The 21,399-nt window shown below is 36.0% G+C and overlaps 1 protein-coding gene across 1 annotated transcript in view; it reads left to right on the plus strand.

Moving 5' to 3' along the window:
* Positions 1 to 5,904: 5,904 nt before the first annotated feature.
* Positions 5,905 to 21,399, plus strand: part of LOC126260760 (dynein regulatory complex subunit 7-like) — a 200,874-nt gene continuing 185,379 nt past the window's right edge. The window contains exon 1 of the mRNA XM_049958098.1: positions 5,905 to 6,234. Coding sequence (XP_049814055.1) covers positions 5,993 to 6,234 — 242 coding nt within the window. The 5' untranslated portion in view covers positions 5,905 to 5,992. The remainder of the gene's footprint in view (positions 6,235 to 21,399) is intronic.

The raw sequence follows: 21,399 nt of genomic DNA on the forward strand, positions 1-21,399 counted from the left end.
AATTTGTACAGAAACCAGATGGCAGTTATAAGAGTCGAGGGGCATGAAAGGGTTGTAGCCTCTCCCCGATGTTATTCAATCTGTATATTGAACAAGCAGTAAAGGAAACAAAAGAAAAATTCAGAGTTGGTATTAAAATTCATGGAGAAGAAGTAAAAACTTTGAGGTTTGCCGATGACATTGTAATTCTGTCAGAGACAGCAAAGGACTTGGAAGAGCAGCTGAACGGAATGGACAGTGTCTTGAAAGGAGGATATAAGATGAACATCAACAAAAGCAAAACGAGGATAATGGAATGTAGTCTAATTAAATCGGGTGACGCTGAGGAGATTAGATTAGGAAGTGAGACACTTAAAGTAGTAAAGGAGTTTTGCTATTTAGGGAGTAAAATAACTGATGATGGTCGAAGTAGAGAGGATATAAAATGTAGACTGGCAATGGCAAGGAAATCGTTTCTGAAGAAGAGAAATTTGTTAACATCGAGTATAGATTTAAGTGTCAGGAAGTCGTTTCTGAAAGTATTTGTATGGAGTGTAGCCATGTATGGAAGTGAAACATGGACGATAACCAGCTTGGACAAGAAGAGAATAGAAGCTTTCGAAATGTGGTGCTACAGAAGAATGCTGAAGATAAGGTGGGTAGATCACGTAACTAATGAGGAGGTATTGAATAGGATTGGGGAGAAGAGAAGTTTGTGGCACAACTTGACTAGAAGAAGGGATCGGTTGGTAGGACATGTTTTGAGGCATCAAGGGATCACAAATTTAGCATTGGAGGGCAGCGTGGAGGGTAAAAATCGTAGAGGGAGACCAAGAGATCAATACACTAAGCAGATTCAGAAGGATGTAGGTTGCAGTAGGTACTGGGAGATGAAGAAGCTTGCACAGGATAGAGTAGCATGGAGAGCTGCATCAAACCAGTCTCAGGACTGAAGACTACAACAACAACAACATATGTAACCACTTGCAACACATCACAGCTCGATTGAAGCTTGAATGGATCACCATTCTTGGTTCCTCCCACAAGTCTGTGGTGTGATGTGTCACAAAATTGCCTTAGCCCATTAGTTCCAATAAATATTCATAAACATGTTTTTGATAGCTTGCACAGACTGTTACCCCTGAGAATACACCTCATGACTAAACTAGTCATTGGCTGTCTCATCTGAACAAATGTGAAACAACACTGTAAATTCTAGACTCAAGCTGGCACAACTTGTCAATGCTGCAAGGCCACACAGCAAACACAGCCATCACATCATCAATACAAAACATCTAAAGGCTGGTTACAATATGTTCATCCTGATCTGGTCAGCCCTCTACCAAAGTCATGAGACTTCCGATACATTCTTTCCACCACTGATCATGTCACCTGCTGGGCTGAAGCTACACCCTTACCAGACATAGTGGCAGAAAAAATGGCGAGAGCATGCATTCACTTGTGGACACCATGTTTTGGCTGCCCTGCCACCAACAAGGCTGACCAGTGTCGCTAATTTGAATCTGCACTATCCTCTGAATTCGTAACCTTTGCAGCTGCACCACAGCATAACACGCACAAATCAATGGTTTAGTTCAGGAGCACTCAACTTTTTAGGGTTTAGATCTACTACATGCAATTTAGTTCTTGAAGGCTCTACTGACTTATATTTATAAGTCATAAATATTTAATCACAAAATAATACCATAGCCAAAAGTAACCATTTTCATCATACAAAATATATAAAAGGTAACTTTCTCTCCATCAAAAGTTGTAGGCCTATTTTCAAAATACTACACAGGTCAACATAAAATAAAATATACACCATCACCATACATGCTGAAAAAAGTTTAGTGAGACATTTGGCTTTACATATCATTGACAAGCTTATTATAATCTGATAAATAATTTGTCAGAGCCAACCTTACACAGTCTCAAAGATTACACTCAGTCAGTTTATTTCTATATTTCATTATTTTCATCATTGAAAATACTGTCTCATGTAGAAAAGAGGATCCAAAAACTGATACAACATATGATTTCACTTTTACAATGCTAGGTTAGATTTTTACAATCACTAATTTCCAAAAGTTATCTTCATGGTATTCTGACTTTAAGGAGATGTCATTTTGAAATCGAATTAATTCTTCTGCAAGTTCAGTCTCACTACAAGAGAAAAGAGTACTCACTTTACTTGAAACATCTTCCACATCCAGTTTGGTGTGTTGAACTATGAGTGCTAGAACATGTCCCACTGCCTTGAAGTCTGAAAATTGGTTTTCAAACTCTCTTCTTTAGTGATGTCATGTCAATCATGATGCTTCTTTGTATCTTCTTGATACAATGATGTTTGGTTGATCTGCCAGTTGTGACTGTATTTGAGTAAAACTTTTCACATTTAATTTATGTAGCTATTCTATCCAAAGGTCAAGTTTTTGCATAGAAACCTTTATAGAAGACATGATAGTTATTACAGTTTGGTGTTTTCCTTGAAGTTCTTTGGTTAACTCATTTACTTTAACTGCCATATCAGTTACAAATGCCAGATCCAGCAACCAGCTCAAATTATGTAGTTGCAGGTAATCCTTCTCACCTTTAGACAAAAAAGATCTGATCTCTGACAGAAGTTTTCTAAATCTGTTCAAATCACACCTCTACTTAGCCACTGAACTTCAGTGTGCAACAGTAAGTCCCCATTCTGGCTATCCAGTTCTTCTAATAGCACTTTAAACTTTCTTCTCTGTAGTCATGGTGAACAAACTAAATTCACAATTTTTGTGCCAATATTCACAACATGAGCAGTTTTTTAAATTAAATATGCAATGATACTTAAAGAAAAGTGGAAAAGATTTGTTGTTCATACACAAGGTAACAAGTCCTTTGTGTCTGCTTACCATGCAATGCGCTTCATCAGTAGCAATACTCACAAGTTTCTGAATTGGCAAATCATATACAAAAACGAAGGGTGTAAATGTATTTAAAAAATCTTTTCCTCACTTAGTGTCTTTCAAGGTCAAAACTGTAAGCAAATCTTTTTTAACATTGAAATCTAAAAATATAATAATACAGAACCATAAATTGAGGTGAATTGATTCCATCTACTGATTTGTCCAACTGAAATGAGAAACATGTGCAGGGTTGCATACCTGCAATGGCTGACCTTTCATATTTTCTGCCATAAATTCCACTAGATCTTCACAGAGGCATGTCACTGCTGGCTGATATTATCTCTGACTTGTTTTAAATGTGGAAAATGAGGATTCACTAGTTGCCAGAAAACACTCCTTAATGACTGTGCATACTAATGTGCAGTCTCTTAACTATAAAGTTAGTTAAGTCAGTACTGGCTGGAATATTTAAACTGCAGAGTGTTTTTAGTAAATGATCACTGGTTTAGCCATGAAGAACTAAAATTAAGCTTGCCATTTGGTTATAATTTGAGAAACAGTTACTGTAGAACATATGTTAACATGGTTGTGTATCTGTATATATAAAAAAAAGAGCGAAACTAATCTGTCAAATTACAGATGTCAGTAAATTGTACATAGAGGCAAAATGTGAAGCTGCAACCAAATTATAGTTGCTTTTGGATACCACCTTGCAAACCACAGTGAAGACTTGTTAGCAGAACTGTATGAAAAACTGATACTGTTGCTACTCAAACTCAAAGGTTATAGCATACTAATATTTGATGATATCAATGTAGAACTTAGGTTTAAGACTAAAAATGTTATCCATGTGATAAAAACGTTAAGATCTCTAACTTCTGCTGCATAAATGGCAAACCCACAAAGCAGGCAGAATGCCCAGGTAATACAACATGTAATTTTCATCTAAACAAAATAATAATTTGACACAATCGGACTATCCATTTCTGATCATGAGGGATTATGGCTCAGACGAACTCTTAACAACAAAATAATTGAAATCTCTACTGAACTTAAAAGAATTATAAGACCATATAATGACTCAGAGCTAAACCAGCTGATAGGTAAATTGAATAAATAAGAATCAGTGCACATGCGAATGAACTGATCAATATATTTTAGACCAGTCAACTAAACATTTTGGAGCATGTTGTCACTACAAGAAACCAATCACTACTGCACCACAAAAATCTGAAAAACTGAAGCACTCCACATCCAATTTAAATAAGAATCATGATGCTACTATATCATGGTAGGGCAAAGAATTATTATGCTGACAAGGAAATATATGTGACAGTGAAATTTATTGTTGTTTATTATTCTTTATGTTGTGTTCTGGTAATCCACGATGTGAATATATCACAAGACATGGAATATGTCAATTTTAGAAGTTTGTTGTAGTTACATTTTATCTTAGTATGTAAATAGTACTAATAAATTTCACATTAAGGTATCTACAACTTAGGTTTTATTACAGAAAAATTAAATACATTTACCGTAATAGCTAAACATGCCCTCAAATAAGGATGTGGGAATGTATCTGAGGAAACGACACAATGGGTACTATACATTGTAGTTCAGGAACTCTCCCATAGTGAAAAAGGTTGTTTGCGATAGGAACTGCCTTAAGTCTTTTTATTAAGAAAAACAAGAGCTTATCATCCATGTAACAGTTAATTTGTGAAGGGAGGGCATTAAAAATCTTAAAGCCAATGAACTGACCTACTTCCTTACCATATTCAGGTTTGAATGCTCATAACGTATATCTTCTTTTCTTTTAATATCTTGTCTATGATACACACAATTTGGTTTTAAAAGGGCGTTTTTTCCCTTTATGAAACCCACCATGAATAATGCATTATATTTTGCATAGGCTATGAGGATTTCATGTTTACTAAAAAGATTTCTGCGTGTTTTTAGGGTGACCTCCATTCATGAATCTTATGGCTCTTTTCTCCACATATAGCACTCATCTAGGCAGTTGCTGATTTTCTCAAAATATGACTGGATATGCCACAATGGCATGAAAATAACCTTTAAACTCTAAAATCAAGGCAGCAAAGCACTTAGTGGAGAACTGCAAAGCAACTTGTAGCTTAAAACTGTTAGTGTTTTTTTTTTTTTTTTTTTTTTAAAAAAAACACACAACATAGTATAAACTGTGATATTGCTATGAAGTAAGAAACTGTTTGGAACATTTTTGCTATAACTGAAGGGCAGTTAAGTTTCGTTTAACCATTTGGCGTTTCCTCCAGTTCTTTTATGTGGCTGACATACAAGACTTCTACCCTACTAATGCTGTGTCTGCTTCTCAGTTCTCTGGAGACCTGTACGAAATTTATAAGATGGAAATATATAAAGAATTAAATATTTAGGAGGTCAGTTAGCGCAAGGGGAGTTTTATTTACTGAAGCGAGTGTAGCGAACTTCACAAGCTACTTTCTGTAACAACAGTATCCTATCAAAATCTATAGAAGATTCTTCCTTAGTACTTGTTTTTTAAGAATTGTGCGTATAAATACTGGAGTTCCTTTTCAGCCATTGTAGTAGTATTGGAGATATATCACGAACAAAAAATACGTAAGCTTACTTACGAATTGAAACAAAATCACGGAATTACTTTATTTCGTACGTAATTACGTATTCCACTTATACTGGAGAACGATTCCCGAGCGCAATCGTTTAAAATTTGGCGGTTTGCGCAAGGATAATCTAATGACCAGAGTTACCAAAAGTCTTGAGCTCCCAGCTAGCAGCCCTGCCTTTTTATAGAATGTAAAAGAATATTTTCAGCCAGCGACGAGTTCAGATAATAACTTCATACAAAGTGCAATGTTTTTCGAAAAATTTTTTTCACGCTTTATTATCAAATTGCAGAAATATGAAAGGAAAAATGTAGAAATATTAAAATAACTTTGTTGAATCTTTGGACGGAATATCGATAACTCTGTTGATTTGCTTGACAACAATATGAATAGTATTTCATGGAAGGAAAGTGTGTTGTAGACTGATTAGCTGAAGGCGTAAATGTTTTTTCAGTTTATTTATCTGTTCTCTCTTGTAGTTCTCATTTGATCTCAGTTCTGATGTCTGACATTGCGACTTCATTGCCGGTGTCTGCCACTTCTGGAGAGTTTACCAGTACGACGAGTATAGACGATGTATTACCGAATGCATCCAGCGAAGAGCTGGGTAGTGAAGAGCATTTCGAAGACTTGTATGAACCACTTCCTGAACCAATAACAGAAGCTCATTTGAAGGAAATAGCTTACACTTTAGGACTGATAACTTTAAATTGGCCAGAAGACGCTGTCACAAATGTTGAGGAGTAAGTGCAAAATTCGTACGTGAATTTTATAGTAGGTTGAAGAAAGCTGTCCATAATTCGTACGCGAATTTGTAGCAGATTGAAGAAAACTGTACAAAATTCCCGTGTGCATTTTATAGTTTATTGAAATAAGATGGTGATAGGAAAGAATAGCTGTCGGGTAAAACCATGCAGTCTTTGTTAAAAAGAAAAGTTGTTCGTTTTTTAAAAGCAAACCATATTCACTATTACGCTGACTATTTGTTAATTCACAGACAAGTGTTTTGTTTTAACGTGAGTTTCTTGTACTGACTACATCTGCGCCTTCATTACTGCTGCATTCCATTTGATTTGAAGGTCATTTGTATTAGTAGTGGGTTTCCGGATACTTCTTGGGACATAGATGTTATTGATTAATGAACCCAGTTTTTGTACTACGATAAAGTACTATCTTCCAACCCAACTTAGATCTCGGGCTATGCTTCAGACCTGTCTGGCATTACAAGATTTCGGGCGTGGGCAGGGATGGTGCATCTAATACCACAGTTTAACCTAATCAGAATTTATATTTAATTAGTATGTATGATCATATTCCAAGAGTAATGGGTGACATTTTGAAGAGTAGTTGCAGTGAAGTAGTTTCATTTCAGTGTAGAACAGAACTTTTCTGCAGAAATTGTCAATTGTAATTATTGTGCTCTTGTGGCAACAATAGGTGACTTCCATTACTCATGATCAAACTGTCATATGGTACCTTAAGGGAGCTATAGTTTCATGTGGAGCAATGTTGTTTTAAGTTAACTGAAATAACTGTGGTCTTTAGTCTGAAGACAGTGCTCTTCACACTAGCCAGTCCAGTGCAGGTTTTGTCCTTGCAAAATTTATGTACTGGATAGATGTATTGCACAAGGAAGTAAAACTGTCATAACAAAATTGGTACAATATATTATGACACAGCAATCCATAAGCTGGGTCATTCCATGCCAAGTGGTCTAGAGGCTCCCACATGACCCTCATGGATTTTGATGAAATTTTGTATGAACTTTCACACATGTTCTCAATGAACACTGGTAAAGTTTCAGAAATTCAATACTTTCGGAGATACAGTCACTTGATTAAGACCATAGCACAGCTTTCTATAGTGTGTCCTTGAATTTTCGGCAACTTTGAGATGAGATATCTCTGTAAGTATTTTTAGTCAAATTTTTCAAAAAAAGTGTTTTCTCCAAACTCTTCTAAACTATGGTCATTAGAAAGAGCATATTCTAAACTATCTAGAAAAGTGGATTTGGTTTTGCAATGCAAGCATATAAGGCCCTAAAAAGTAGCATCATCAAAGAGGCGCACTGGAAGTTTGAACACATTTTTCTGGCACTCAAATTATACCCGAAATCTTTTATTTTGCCTTATACATGTTTATTAATGTCTGGGATAAGTGAAATAAGAAGTCCTGATGAATAGCAAAAGAATAAAAATAGAAACAATGTTATTTCTTAATTGTCTCCTCCCCCCTCCCTCCCTCTCTCTCTCTCTCTCTCTTTCTCTCTCTCTCTCTCTCTCTCTCTCACACACACACACACACACACACACACACACACACAAGTATTATTAAGAATGAATGTAAATCGTAAAATTTATTTGCATAATTATCTAATTATTAGTTGCCTGTTTAATGAACAACACCAGCTTACTGATGGAAAAGAAGTGTATAAATGAGTTGCTATGGTCCATGGTGGCTTAACCACTGCTAGTTTCATTTCACATGAGAAAACCAACATTCCCATTGCCATAGGGGCACCGCCCGATAGCTTAGCAACAACAGCCACGGGTCGGTTTCTTACCACAGGATCCCAAGCCTGATAAGGGTTTCTTTACACAGGTTCCCAAGCCTGATAGTAAAATTATTTAAGTGCCCTGTGTAAAATTAGAAGGCACTCTTGTGTTCCTTAGACTGTTTCCTCTAACCTATTTCAATTTTTGATATGCTACATTAATTTTCTGATGAATATCAAGAGGAATGGTGTATTGCCGGCCAGACGAATTTACTGATGGAGCTGGAATAACTGAATAATGTGGTGTTCCGGAACCCAGCACTTATCACTTCTTGGTGGCCAATAAAATGAATTTGCTGGACCATGTGGGTGCATAATGTTTATTAATGCATCCCTTTCCTCTGTGGAGGTCTCACAGATATTCCCAATCCACCACACATTTTCATTTTCATAGATGCATGCAACATATTGTCCTGGCTGGAGAGCAGACATTAATATGCCTCTTCCATTACTGTGACCCATTTTAGCTAGAAAAGATGAACAACAATAGGTACAAATTGATGATTTTCTCTAGTGCCTGCTACGGTTTGTCCAAGTTTAAACCTCTCTTCTTGTGACACAATATTTTTTTCAATTTCATCTTTACTGACGAAAACAATTTTAATTCCATTAATGTTTTCAGAGCAGAAGTGAAACAGATCTAGGAGAGTAAGAATTTGTCCATTCAGTGGCCGTTGCAAGCTTGCTCTTGGTGCTAACCGCTTTGTTGTACCTCCAATCCCATCACAAGGTGATTTCCCGTGACTAGTAGCAAAAAAATTCCATTCGGCTGTCACTCCAAAATCAGTCTTATGATAGCACAAATTTAGGAAATTCTTGAAATTTTTATATTGAGCACTGGAGCCATCACTGAAATAATGAATGTGGGATATCTGTGCAAACCGTGCTTTTATATATTTGATGAGCTCCTTGATAAAAACGTGAACTGTTATAGTGTCATGCCGCAAACAATCACTGATAATGCAAAAACTCAAAGATTCTACTTTCTCATTTTGACGAAAGTAGGTAACAAATGGATGAATTGTTGCTTGACTATTGTTCCAGTCGAAGCCTTGCACAGCATCCTGAATGATAAAAGAATAATTTTCTGCAAAATCCATTAGGACAACAAGGTCTTCGTCTTTCAGATGACATTTAAGGCATTTAAGATGCAAGCTTTGATGCTTGGCAATGTAATGATGGCATGACAGACTCCATATTTAATTTTTTACATCTTCAATAAATTCATCCACTACCATTTGCTTCATGTCCAGTGTGGCCCGATCGGTATGTATCCATTGCTTAAACACAATAACTTCCTGTGGCTCATGACCCAGGAAATAGCTGGCAATTTCAGATGCTATAGCTTCGGACCCAGGACACCTTTCACAGCGATGTAGCACGCACTGTTTAGAGTTCAAACTGCCTTGCTGAGAATCTCCTTATAATTTTCACGTATACCAGCTCCGTTAAGCATAAGCTTAACATTTTGGTGAATAGCACAGATGCAAAATGCATGCATTCCAGCTGATCCTACTGTTAAACACCATTTGGGTCTAAGTTCACAAAACTTTGAGAACCCTATTTCTGGACCATTTATATTCTTATAGATAACATACATTTCCCATAAATTGCAAAGTAACAATCTTTTCTGCATGAATGTCTTTCTATCTAAAAGTCTAACTGAAATACTATCTTCTTTTCCAGGGTACACCCTACTATACTCATCATCTTCAAAAAAATTTCGCACTCTACTAGCAACGTCTGCTGGTAATTTCCTGCTTTGCCTATTTTCGGGAAGTGCCAGAATGCCCTTCTCTGCCTTAGCTTCCAAGCATTCTTCACCATTCTTTCAGACATGCCGAACTGAGCTGCTGTTTGACTGTCCAACTTACAAGTGCCAAGGTTAAAATTTGCCTCTGTTCTTTATGAATTGCATTCTGCATCTTGGCTTTCAGTTCAGTCAGCAAATGTGCATCGTCGGCACAGTTTCCACATTCCTTAATTTCACTAGCATCTTCAATTTGTCGGTTTACTCCCATTGCATTTACAATTCTGTTTTTAATCACATTTTGAGCTTTTTGAATTTTCTTCTTCACATATTGGGGCTTATCTCTGTAGCTTACTGTTCTCTTCTGGGGTGAAATACCGATAGACAATAAGCTACTAATTAATTCTTCTTTTGGTGTAAAGTCCTCATCAGAATGTGATGATGAGGCTGATAAAGCTTCGTCCAAGTGTTTATTTAAGGTAGTCCTGCAAGCCGGACAAATTTTCTGACCTGGCTTAATGTTATTAACAAGCTGCTGCTTCAACATAGAAGAAGCCTTATTAGCTGTTTCAGCATCAAGAGTGTGAATTCCTGCCTTAACATTATGATTCACCTTCCCAAAGGGATTGAAGCATTTTTTTGTAACCTCTCATATTGTGTCAATAACAGGGCTTCATGGTGTAGGCAAACCTGAGAGGTATTGTCCAGCTTTGCTTCAGAACGTCGGAACAACAACTCTTTTTCCTCATCACTAAAATCCACAAACCATTTTAAAGCAGCTTTTTTGGCAAAGAAAGTGAAATGACACTTTGTTCCACTATCTCCTTGCCCAATTGAGCAGGAAGGTATGCTGTTCCCTTCTGCATCCATCTCTTAATCAGTAACTAAATTATGTATTTGGCCTCTAAGTGCAAATTATAATCTGCTTAAATTTCAGACAAATTGCTACTGAATGAAATTATACACAATGTGTAATACCAATGAAAAAAATCTAATAAGAGATATATGCTATAAAAGACACAATCAAAACCAATTTTTTGTAAATTAGATTACAAACTTTGATGGTCTTACGAATCACTTAACAAGCCACACTCAGTCGAGAGAACCCACTCACTATGCTGCAAACACACCACTGAAATACTGATTGTTCAAACAAGGCTCACAATAATGAAACAATGTGATTGTTCAAGTAATTGTTGCCATCATATTTTCTATAAACAGTGAATCTTGTGAATTTTCTCTGTGAAACTAGTGGTTAAGTATTTACCAAGGTAGTAAGCTACATTTAAGTGTGATTAAATATAAAATTAAAACTCTTAGATGTTCAACCAACCAATTTCACATGTTTCCCTAATAACTTTAAGACAAAAATTCACAGTTTACAACACCTAGGTATTAACATCTCAGCAATATTGATTAGAAAATTTACTACAAATGGCAAGAGTTTTATGCAGATGAACACTTACAATAAAAGCAGAAGGGCTACGTCTCATAGTTTTCAAGTTTTTCTGACAGTCTCATTGCCTATTTACCAGATCTCTTTATTTCAATTATTCAAGGCACTAATAAACATTTATTAGGCATAATAAAAGGTTTCAGGTATAATTTGAGTACCAGAAAAATGTGTTCAAACTTCCAGTGCGCCTCTTTGATGATGCTCCTTTTTAGGGCCTTATATGCTTGCATTGCAAAACCAAATCCACTTTTCTAGATAGTTTAGAATATGCTCTTTCTAATGACCATAGTTTAGAAGAGTTTGGAGAAAACACTTTTTTGAAAAATTTGACTAAAAATACCCATTTTTAGCACTTTTTGAAAAATCGTCAACTTTACCCTAGATTTGTGAAATAATGGAAAGCAATAGGAGAATGAAATTTTATATTCTAAGACCTTGGATTGGTGAGTTATGGTGTGCAAAGTTTCATGTACATCCCACAATTACTTTTGGAGATATAAAAAACTAAAGTTCGCATTTTTTTTAAACAGCTATTTTTTTGCCCAACTTTGCTTCAAATTATCTATATGAAAATTGCTCAGATATCCTTTTCTTAATATTTTACTATAAAGAGCTCTAAAAGTTGTATAAGATGGCCAAGTTTTGTTTCTTTCATGCAAATACTTACAGAGATATCTCATCTCAAAGTTGCCGAAAATTCAAGGACGCACTATAGAAAGCTGTGCTATGGTCATAAACAAGTGACTGTATCTCCGAAAGTATTGAATTTTTGAAACTGAAACTTTACCAGTGTTCATTGAGAACATGTGTGAATGTTCATACAAAATTTCATCAAAATCCATGATGGTCATGTGGGAACAGTTCTCGATATTAGACCACTTGGCACGGAATGGCCCATCTATCAAACATTTTACAAATTAAAATGCAGATGCTTGATTAGGCTTTCATATACGACACAGAAAAGTGTGTTCTCTCTCTCTCTCTCTCTCTCTCTCTCTCTCTCTCTCTCTCTCTTTCACATGTGTGAGCGTGTGGGTGGGTGTGATGCAAGTCCGTGCACCATTCTCAACAGGACTATTCCTAAAGAAGTACTCTAGCTTCGAAACCAATCTATGCTTTAGTAATAAAGAATATGCTTTCTGTGAACATCTACTACAACAGGAATCTGTTACAATGGACGGGTAGGAGCTTGCTTTTATTTGGTGAAAAGGTTTCGAGATGAAAATGAAGATTTGGGAACCAAAGCAACATATTATGAGCCATTTGGCTCTTTATTTCAAATATTAACGTATGAAAATATCATGGCCCAGTTTACATTGTAGTAATGTTATTTTTTAGTTTCAGTACTAGTATTTTCCTGAACATTTCAGAACTGTGATGTCACCACCTCCTAGAAAGGAGGATCAAGAGGTGCATCGCTTTTTAGCATAACGAACATTTACTGCTCTCATCATTGTAGATTATAAAATATTCACCTCCCTCAGAATAGAAGAGATTGGCACTTTGTACTAGGCTGAATTAATGTGTGTACACCTTTGTAGACATTTTGTGTATAAAGAATGTTAAACTTGATATGAGGAAAGGTAAATTGATACTGTATTGAAGCTCGAGCTAGTGAATATGGGATAAGTTTCTGCTTTTTTTCTGACAGATTGAAGCGGCAACTAATTAAACAAATCTTAGGGTCGAGGCCCCGGTTATGGCCACATTAAGGGCAATTCGAGATACATCACATTTTTAGTATAGGAAAAAAGTATAGAAATTACTTCAAAAAATCGTATCTATTGCTTCAAAGTCTACACATTACAACCATGTAAAAACAAATATTCTAAGTTGTATAACAAAAGCAGAAAAAAATATTTAAAAATAAATGGCGCATTTCCCCAGTTTTGGCCATGTTAACCCTACCTATGGCCAGTTGTTTCCCACTTATGGCCACTTCGTATTATAATAAAACTATGGCTAAAATAATTGTCAATCCATGTGCCAGAAAGTAATTTGTGCTTTATACAAGTATATAAGACAACAGACAACAAACATACATCAAATAGGTAAAAGGTACAGAAACTGAATGAACAGAAAAAAAAATCATTAGGCAAAGTATTGTCCCAGTAATTACTTAAATTAATTTCCACGCAAGTTTATTTCTCACGAGTATCAATGGAACCAGGGAACTTTGTTTTTAATGAATGTCCTTCTTGCATTAAGACCGGATCTGGCAGTTTCCCTATAATATCTTCACCTGTTACAGTCAAAACATCATTTTCAATGTATTCGAAACACGTTTTCTGAACATTAGAACTTTTTAGGCACTGAATTTCATATTCAGAGTCAGAAAGCACTTTCAAAATAACAGATGCATACTTAAAAATTGCAGGTCTTGTTCTTCTATTTCCGGTTAAATTAAATTTTGCCGAAATAAAGTCCCCTACTTTCAAATTCTCACTCGAAGATAGTTTCACATTTTCTGGTATTTCATCTTCATCTCCTTCTACGTAGTCATCTAAACTGCTTCCACTGTCCATCCATTCTTCTTCCTCGGAAGAACTTGTTGGCCTATCATTTAACTCTTGTCTGTTTCTTGTTTTCCCCTTTTTTACATGAGATAATGCCAAGTGCTGCTTTTTGGACATTAACTCCTTCATAGCTTTTATCTTCCTTTTTTCCTGCTCCTTCTCCTGCTTCTCTTTTTCCTTCAGATCATGGTATTCCACCCACTTCTCACTAGTCACAACAGTGGGTGTATGTTCTTTCTTTCTCTTTGTGCCTCGTTGTTTGGGTTCTGGCCAAGTGATGACACTTTCAAAAACTGTTGCTAATGATTTTGGTGGTGTCACTTGGATACACACTGAAGATGGACTGTGGTTGGATGTTGGAGTACCTGAATTATGTGAAATACTATTGGGGGTTGTTGATATATCTGCAGGAATGAGACTGTTGGTGGGTGTTGAAGGAATATCTGAATTCTGTAAAATGCTGCTGCGTGTTGAAGATATGTCAATATTATCAACATTTTGAATGGATGAAGGATTAAGTCTGTCTGTGTTTTGTGAAAAATTCTCTGTTTGATTATCTTCAGAGGGAGGCGCTGTGCTATCTGTCAGAGTGTCATCAGTGTTACCACTAGCACCATGCATTTCAACCTCATCAGCTATTTTTCTCCAGAACTTGAAAAGTAATAATGCTTCTTGATTTCCTTCCCACTCATGATTCCTTCTCTTGGTTGCTCTGAACTCATCTAGAAGGACAGGATCAATTTGCTTTTCTATATGTGAGAAATGTGTCTGAAGTTCCTCATTTGTCTGAACTGTGGTTGAGGCTGGTATACTACGAACAACTATCTTGCTGTAATCTACATTGTTCACATTAAATGGAAGCAGACCAGTTGCCCTGAAACCAGCACGAATATTTGCCACCATTTTAGGTTCTGTAATAATTTGTGACAGAACAGAGGGTACATCAGATTTTGAAATTTCAGTGCCATTATTTTCAAAACGCCATTTCTGAACAATCTTCTTCCACATTTTTTTCATAGGTCCAAAAACAGCTACATCTAATGGTTGCAAGATGTGTGTAGAATTGGGATGGAGAGCAACTAGAATGATCTGATTTTCCCTACAATATCTGCTCAAATGAAGTGTCAATGAGAGCAGTGCCCATCTAAAAATATTACTACAGGCCGGGGAATTTCAGCTTCTTTCAAGAACGGATCAAATACATTTGTTATATATTCAAAAAAACTTTCACCTCTCATCCACCCATTTTCTGTTTTTCCAATGCCCCAGTTTGTAGGAGCTGCTTTCACCGATGATGCTGGAATCCTAGCGTATTTGAACAGTGTTAAGGGAGGGGCAAATTTTCCAGCAGCATTCACTGTAAACAATGTAGTAACGTTATCTTTGTCAGAGTTACATGACTCATCATAAACATGATGGCCACGAGGACCTATGATTAATTCCCCTTTAGGAGCCAGAAAAAAAGAAGTTTCATCCATATTAAAAATTCTATTTGGGTCATTTAAGACATCCATATCATTTAAAGTGATGGACACTTCGTGAAACCAGTTTCTTATTTTCTCTTCTGTAACAGAACCTCTAGCCCTATTGACATATTCTGCTTGTTTTTGTGACAGAACCCTGTGTCTCTTAAGAAATCCATAATACCACTTTTTTCCAGGTGGATTGTTAGTATATGTAGCCTTACAACTTTCCATATCTGCACTCTCAATAAGTTTTTGCACAGATGCACAGAGATTTTCTTTAGTAACTGGGAATCCCATGCTAGAACAGTCCAAAACCCAGTCCACCAATTTTTTTTCAATTTGTTCTCCTAAGACAGAATGTGGACCACAGTGCCCTGTAGATTCTTTTGGAGGTACGCCAGAAATTTTGTTTCTTAATGTTGTCCTTGGAACTTTGTACAACTTGCTTGCAGTAGCAACCTTCATTCCCTCATCAATAGCCTTTAGAGCATCTTTAACTTTGCTGGGAGAATACTGAAACTTCTTATTCTTTGGTTGACTCATTTTTCCTATAAATAATGCACGAAGATGGAGTTAAAGAATGTTGCATATTTGAATAGTGCCTATTGCATATTTTGTATCTTACAAGCATAGGTAAATTAGTATGATATGCCAAGGCAATACTAACAATGAGGTATATATTGATATAAAAATACCAAAAATATTTTAATAAGCCTATTTAAATAAAATTAGCCTAGTGTAATGTAGGACAGAACACTAATATTGATGTTTTTGCATCAGTTTTTAGAAGTGGCCAAAACAGGATACATATATGTCTCCACTTACGGCCACATGCATGGCCATAACACGGAACCAGTGCTAAATATGGATCTGTTAATGGCCACATACTTTTGATAACATGTTTTTAGGCTGAGCAATATAAAACTTAAAAGAAATGAAAATATAATGTCTTATCTTACCTCTGAACAGATTAAGTTTCTTCTGATGTTTTATTTAAACATATAAAATACAAAAGAACAGATCATGTGTTGCTTAAAGAAAACTTCTGCAAAACCCAGCTTCTGCAACACTGATCATTTCACAAAATGGTGTCTCCAATAGAGATGGGCAAAACTGTTCTTTTCAGAGATTGGATCAGAACTGTTCACTCCCTGAAATGAATTAGCTGTTTTTCATGACTCACCACTCATTTACAAAAGAAAATAAATGAAAGGCACATTGCCCTTTAAACTTGGTTTATTCCAGTACTATACCTGTATTTTGATCTTATTTGATCCTATTTTGAAGTAACATAGATAATGAGTAAGAATTTTGTATTGTTTATTGAAATTTCCACGATATGACAAAGTTTTTGATTATTGATTTATTTTGCACTAGCGTGGTTTTTTGGGTGATCGGAAAATGTTGTAACTTGAGATTTACATTAACAATATATTTGGCTATAATGTATTAAAATTTCATTAACCTCATACAAATACATCGCAAGCCATATATTTTTCCTTTCGAAGACGCCTAAAATCGCAAAATCTGTACCAGAATAAGAAAAAAAAAATATAAATTTGACTGTAAAACGAAAGTGCTGCATATAGCCTTACGCAGAATAAAACAAGGAAAATATTGGTGTATCACATTTTGCGATACGTTTATCGGTTCGCTCGTAATTAAAGCGTAAATTCGAGTGTCCATAATAAAAATCCTATAGTAAGAGTAGTCATCAGGAACCTAATCTAATCAGTTTAAACAAATAAAAATAAAATAAAAACAATTGATGTATACATAACATAATAATGTAATATACATAGCGGTATTACTATGAAGAACAATATCCAGTGGGGACAAACTCCGATGCAGAGGCGCTGAGTCGAGCAGGTCGAGCCGCGAGCTGTATTACTGCGTGAGCTCAGACCGCAGAGACCAGAGTGACACCAGAGTCGCTTTGCTCGACGCTCTGGCTAGAGTCGAGACGGTGGGGTGAGCGTTGAGCGGGCGAGTTCCGAGGGTGGGGGGAGCTCACCCGCTCCGAGACAAAAATTAATCGTCCGCTCCCTTGCGAGCAGGTTTTTGCAAGTAGTTCCTATGTTATCCGCTAGGTGGCTCTCTGTCCTGTTGCTGGCATCAACTGCCCAGAGGGCAGGACGTGCGACTGAAACGATCGCCGACAGAGTGCGATGCGAAGTTAAGCTGCGCCAGACACTGCACAGTGCACACGGCAGACGACGCACAGAGACGGCCCGGCATATGTGAAACACAAAATCCAATGGGGCACTGCACAATGCAGGCAGCCAAGGTAGAAGCAGGGCAGAGGCCGGCGCTGGCTGTGTTGTGTGGCGTGCACTGTGCTCTGACCAGCAGAGGCGCTGCTGATATGCTCCGTCTCTCTCTCTCTGCCTGGGAAACGTTTGGAGCTACCGTTCTTTTTTTCTGAATCACTGATTGTTCACTCCTTTGAAAGATTGAACTCTATGAATTAGTTCAAGAGCGGATCCCCCATCTCTAGTCTCCAAACAAAAACAGACAAAAGAATGATTATGTAGACAAATGAATAGAGCCTTTCACTAAGTTTATAATAATCTATAGTAGAACTGGCTGGTATTCCAGAGAAGCTTAAAAATTAACCTTTGACATCAAGGTGGCCATAAGTGGGGTAGTGGCCAAAACTAGAGCCTTCACCCTATATCCTCAAATATAGGGTACTTCTGTCGCGAAGTGTATGTAAATTAACAGTTCTTGAAATAAACTGTGTAAATTGTTACTCATACCACTCATAAAGAACACATTCATATGTGTCCATTCTCAATAACTCAGTCAGTTTTGTGAAGGAAATTGTTGCCACTGTGCACTTTTAAATGACAGTTTGTGTTTACTTTTTCTTAGTTTTTTGTTGCACTTGTTTTAGCTTGATACAAACAAAAAACGTTTGTATATTGATGCAGAATAAAATGATTGATCAAGGAATAATTAAACATCACAAGGCATGTAATTGATGCATGTGATGAAAGAGCTGTTTTTGGTGTTTTTTGTCTCACTAGTACAGATTTATCGAACACGGAGTAAACACATGTACCAGAAATCACAAAATCTGCATTAATTAGTTTGGACATAATGTCAGCTGTCTGCAAAACTTCAGTACTTCACAACACTATTTGTTGAATATAGTGTAATTGACATTTATTACAATATATCTCGATTGTGTAGTGGCTGTCAACTATCCTAACCTTGATTACAGTCGCAGTAAACATTTGCTTCTTCACCAGTTGACTCTTAAATCACATAACTTGCTTTTGCTAATCATGAGAATATCTTCACCAGTTGACTCTTAAATCACATAACTTGCTTTTGCTAATCATGAGAATATAGTATTTCTTAAATAATATTAATTGTTTTACATAAATTAAGTTAATGTTTGTAATAATTTTCATTTTCTGAGACGAGTTCATTATACAAAGTATTTATAAGCTAAAAAATATGGTATCAGTACATTAAATTATGTAATATAATTTATCGTGCCAAATAATCCCATTTTTAAACATTTCAGCAGTAAGCTGCTTTAGAAATCCCTTAGTGTTATCTTTCTCTGAACAAATCTTGGCATAAGGAAATGTCCAGTTCCACCAATCTTATTTGACCCGTGACATCTTCAAGATGATGGACACCCATACTTCCAGCATATACAATATAATGACCATAATGTCACTACATACACCCGTGAACAAAATTAAAGACGACACAACAATATTTCACTCTACCAGTAAAACGAAACTAACTAGACAACTGCTATAATTTGGGGTTTAGGTCAGGGACAAGCTAAATGTTATGACAATACAAACAATAGCACCATCCCAAAACAAATATTATCCACAATATCAAACAAAAAATTTTCAACATATGACATAACATCATAAAAATGAAAAACACAGGAATTATACATTTTACTTCACTTTAGCTCAAAGGAAGCCCTCATCACCAAAAACCCCACAAGCAAAACTCCAAAATGCGACATAGCAAATTTTGCTTGACCTTAATAGCTCAGACAAAGGCATCAATACCTAAAAACCAAACAAATGCCAAAAATGAAGGTATAAAATTTCAATTGACCTACCTAGCTCAAACGAAGCCAGCAATACCAAATAAACACATGCAAATCCTAAAACCCCAGCTTCATTTGACCATTTAAAATACACAAAAAAACTGTAAACCAACCATACATAATGCATTAAAGACCAATACCAGTTGCACAAACATTCACAAAACACAAAATCCTCCAAACAACTGCAACCCCCACCCCCAGTAAATCAACCCTAACCCACCCAATACCACACCTAAACGCAATACCCACACAGAAACACAACGTACAACAATTTAAAACCTTCACAAAAAAATTCTCAAATAACAAAACAAAATACCCTCACCAAAAAAGGAAAAGAAAAATACTCTGGGAAGTTCTTCTGCCAGCAGTACTCATCTGCATGACAGCAAATAGGAAGAGTGCCTCTTTCTTGTCCAACAGATTTGATGGCCTCCGAAAATCATTTTATTGTATTTGTACAAACCCTGGTGGAATTTGATTTATTAAGCACCCGTTTTATCATGTACAATGATATGGAATTTGTCATACGTTACATACAGCAAAAATATGAATAACAACATATTATGTAAAAAATATCAGTGAACACTCTGAATTAAATATATAGGCAAAAACAATTATAGCTTACATGATATAAATTTATAACAATATAGGACACAAATAAGTTACATATATTCTGTGTATAATGGACAGCAACAAGAAACAATGATTATAACACTCTATATTGACAAATTAATTAATTTTTGTGTGTACGTAAAAGAGTTTACCCCACAACACAAGTTTGTATATGAGTGACTTATAAGATAGGTGAAGGCATGCTCTCTTTCTGAAGAATTCATGTATTCACTAACACTGTAAAAACTATTACTAATTAACATTCTTTTGAGTTCACTTTTAAAACTGCTCAGCTTCTGAATCCTTTTAATTTTTAAGGGAAGAGCACTATAGAGAATTTTTGGGTGGTATATTGCACTCTTGTTGTACTGGGTTTTCTTATGCACTTCTCTGTGAAAGTCATTACTCTGTCTTGTTGTATAGTCATGGAACTCACTGTTTAAAGAAGAAAACTGGGGGTGAGACTTCAGAAAGCATATACTTTCATAGATGTAAATGAGTTGAAGGGTCATGATTTTATATTCCTTGAAAAATTCCCTACATGGATCTGTAGGTGCAGCTCCTTTTATGATCCTTATCGCTCGTTTTTGAATAATAAAAGAGCGTTTTGCCTGGCTTGAATCGCCCCAAAATATGACGCCATATCGCAAAAGACTATGCGTAATATGTACACAATACTGTTAGATCACTGCAGCAATTTTTGAGCATTCTAAATACATAGCAACATTTACTTAATTTTTTATTGAGCGCATCTATATGCTTGCCCCACTTTAGATGCTCATCTAACCAAATTCCTAAGAATTTTTTGGCATTTGTAGTATTATATTGGGCTTCACATTATTTGAAACATGTCTGTAATTCATCTATAATGTTTTTTTCTCATTCACAAATAAACTGTTGTCCCTGAACCATTCACTTGCTTCAGCTGTTGTTGTTTAAATTTTCCTGTTAAGGTCAGTCTCATTCTGAGCTTTAATAAAGAGACTTGTATCATCAGCAAAAAGTGCACAATCAGCTTGTGTTAAATAGTTTGGCAAGTCATTTATAAAGATCAAGAACAACAGGGGTCCCAACAACGAACCTTGGGGCACCCCATAACTAACTTCCTTATAACCAGAAAAGTATGACTTTCCATCATGAACTATTTCTACTTTCTGGCATCTGCCAGATAAGTATGACTTAAACCATGCATGAGCAGTACCACGAACTCCATAGCAACAAAGTTTTTCGAGCTGTAGTTTATGATCAATAATGTCAAAGGCCTTTGGTAGGTCTAAAAAGACCCCACAATTTACTTCATTATTATCAATGGAATTTAGGACAAGTTTTAGAAAGTTGTATATAGCTGTTTCAGTTGATCTATTCTTTCGAAAGCCATTTTGTTCATTGACCAATATTCCACTTTTTTTTAGGAAAGTAGAGAGTCTTCCATACATTACTCTTTCTATAATTTTTGAAAATCAAGAT

The sequence above is a fragment of the Schistocerca nitens genome, chromosome 5, assembly GCF_023898315.1.
Source record: "Schistocerca nitens isolate TAMUIC-IGC-003100 chromosome 5, iqSchNite1.1, whole genome shotgun sequence".
Lineage (NCBI taxonomy): Eukaryota > Metazoa > Arthropoda > Insecta > Orthoptera > Acrididae > Schistocerca > Schistocerca nitens.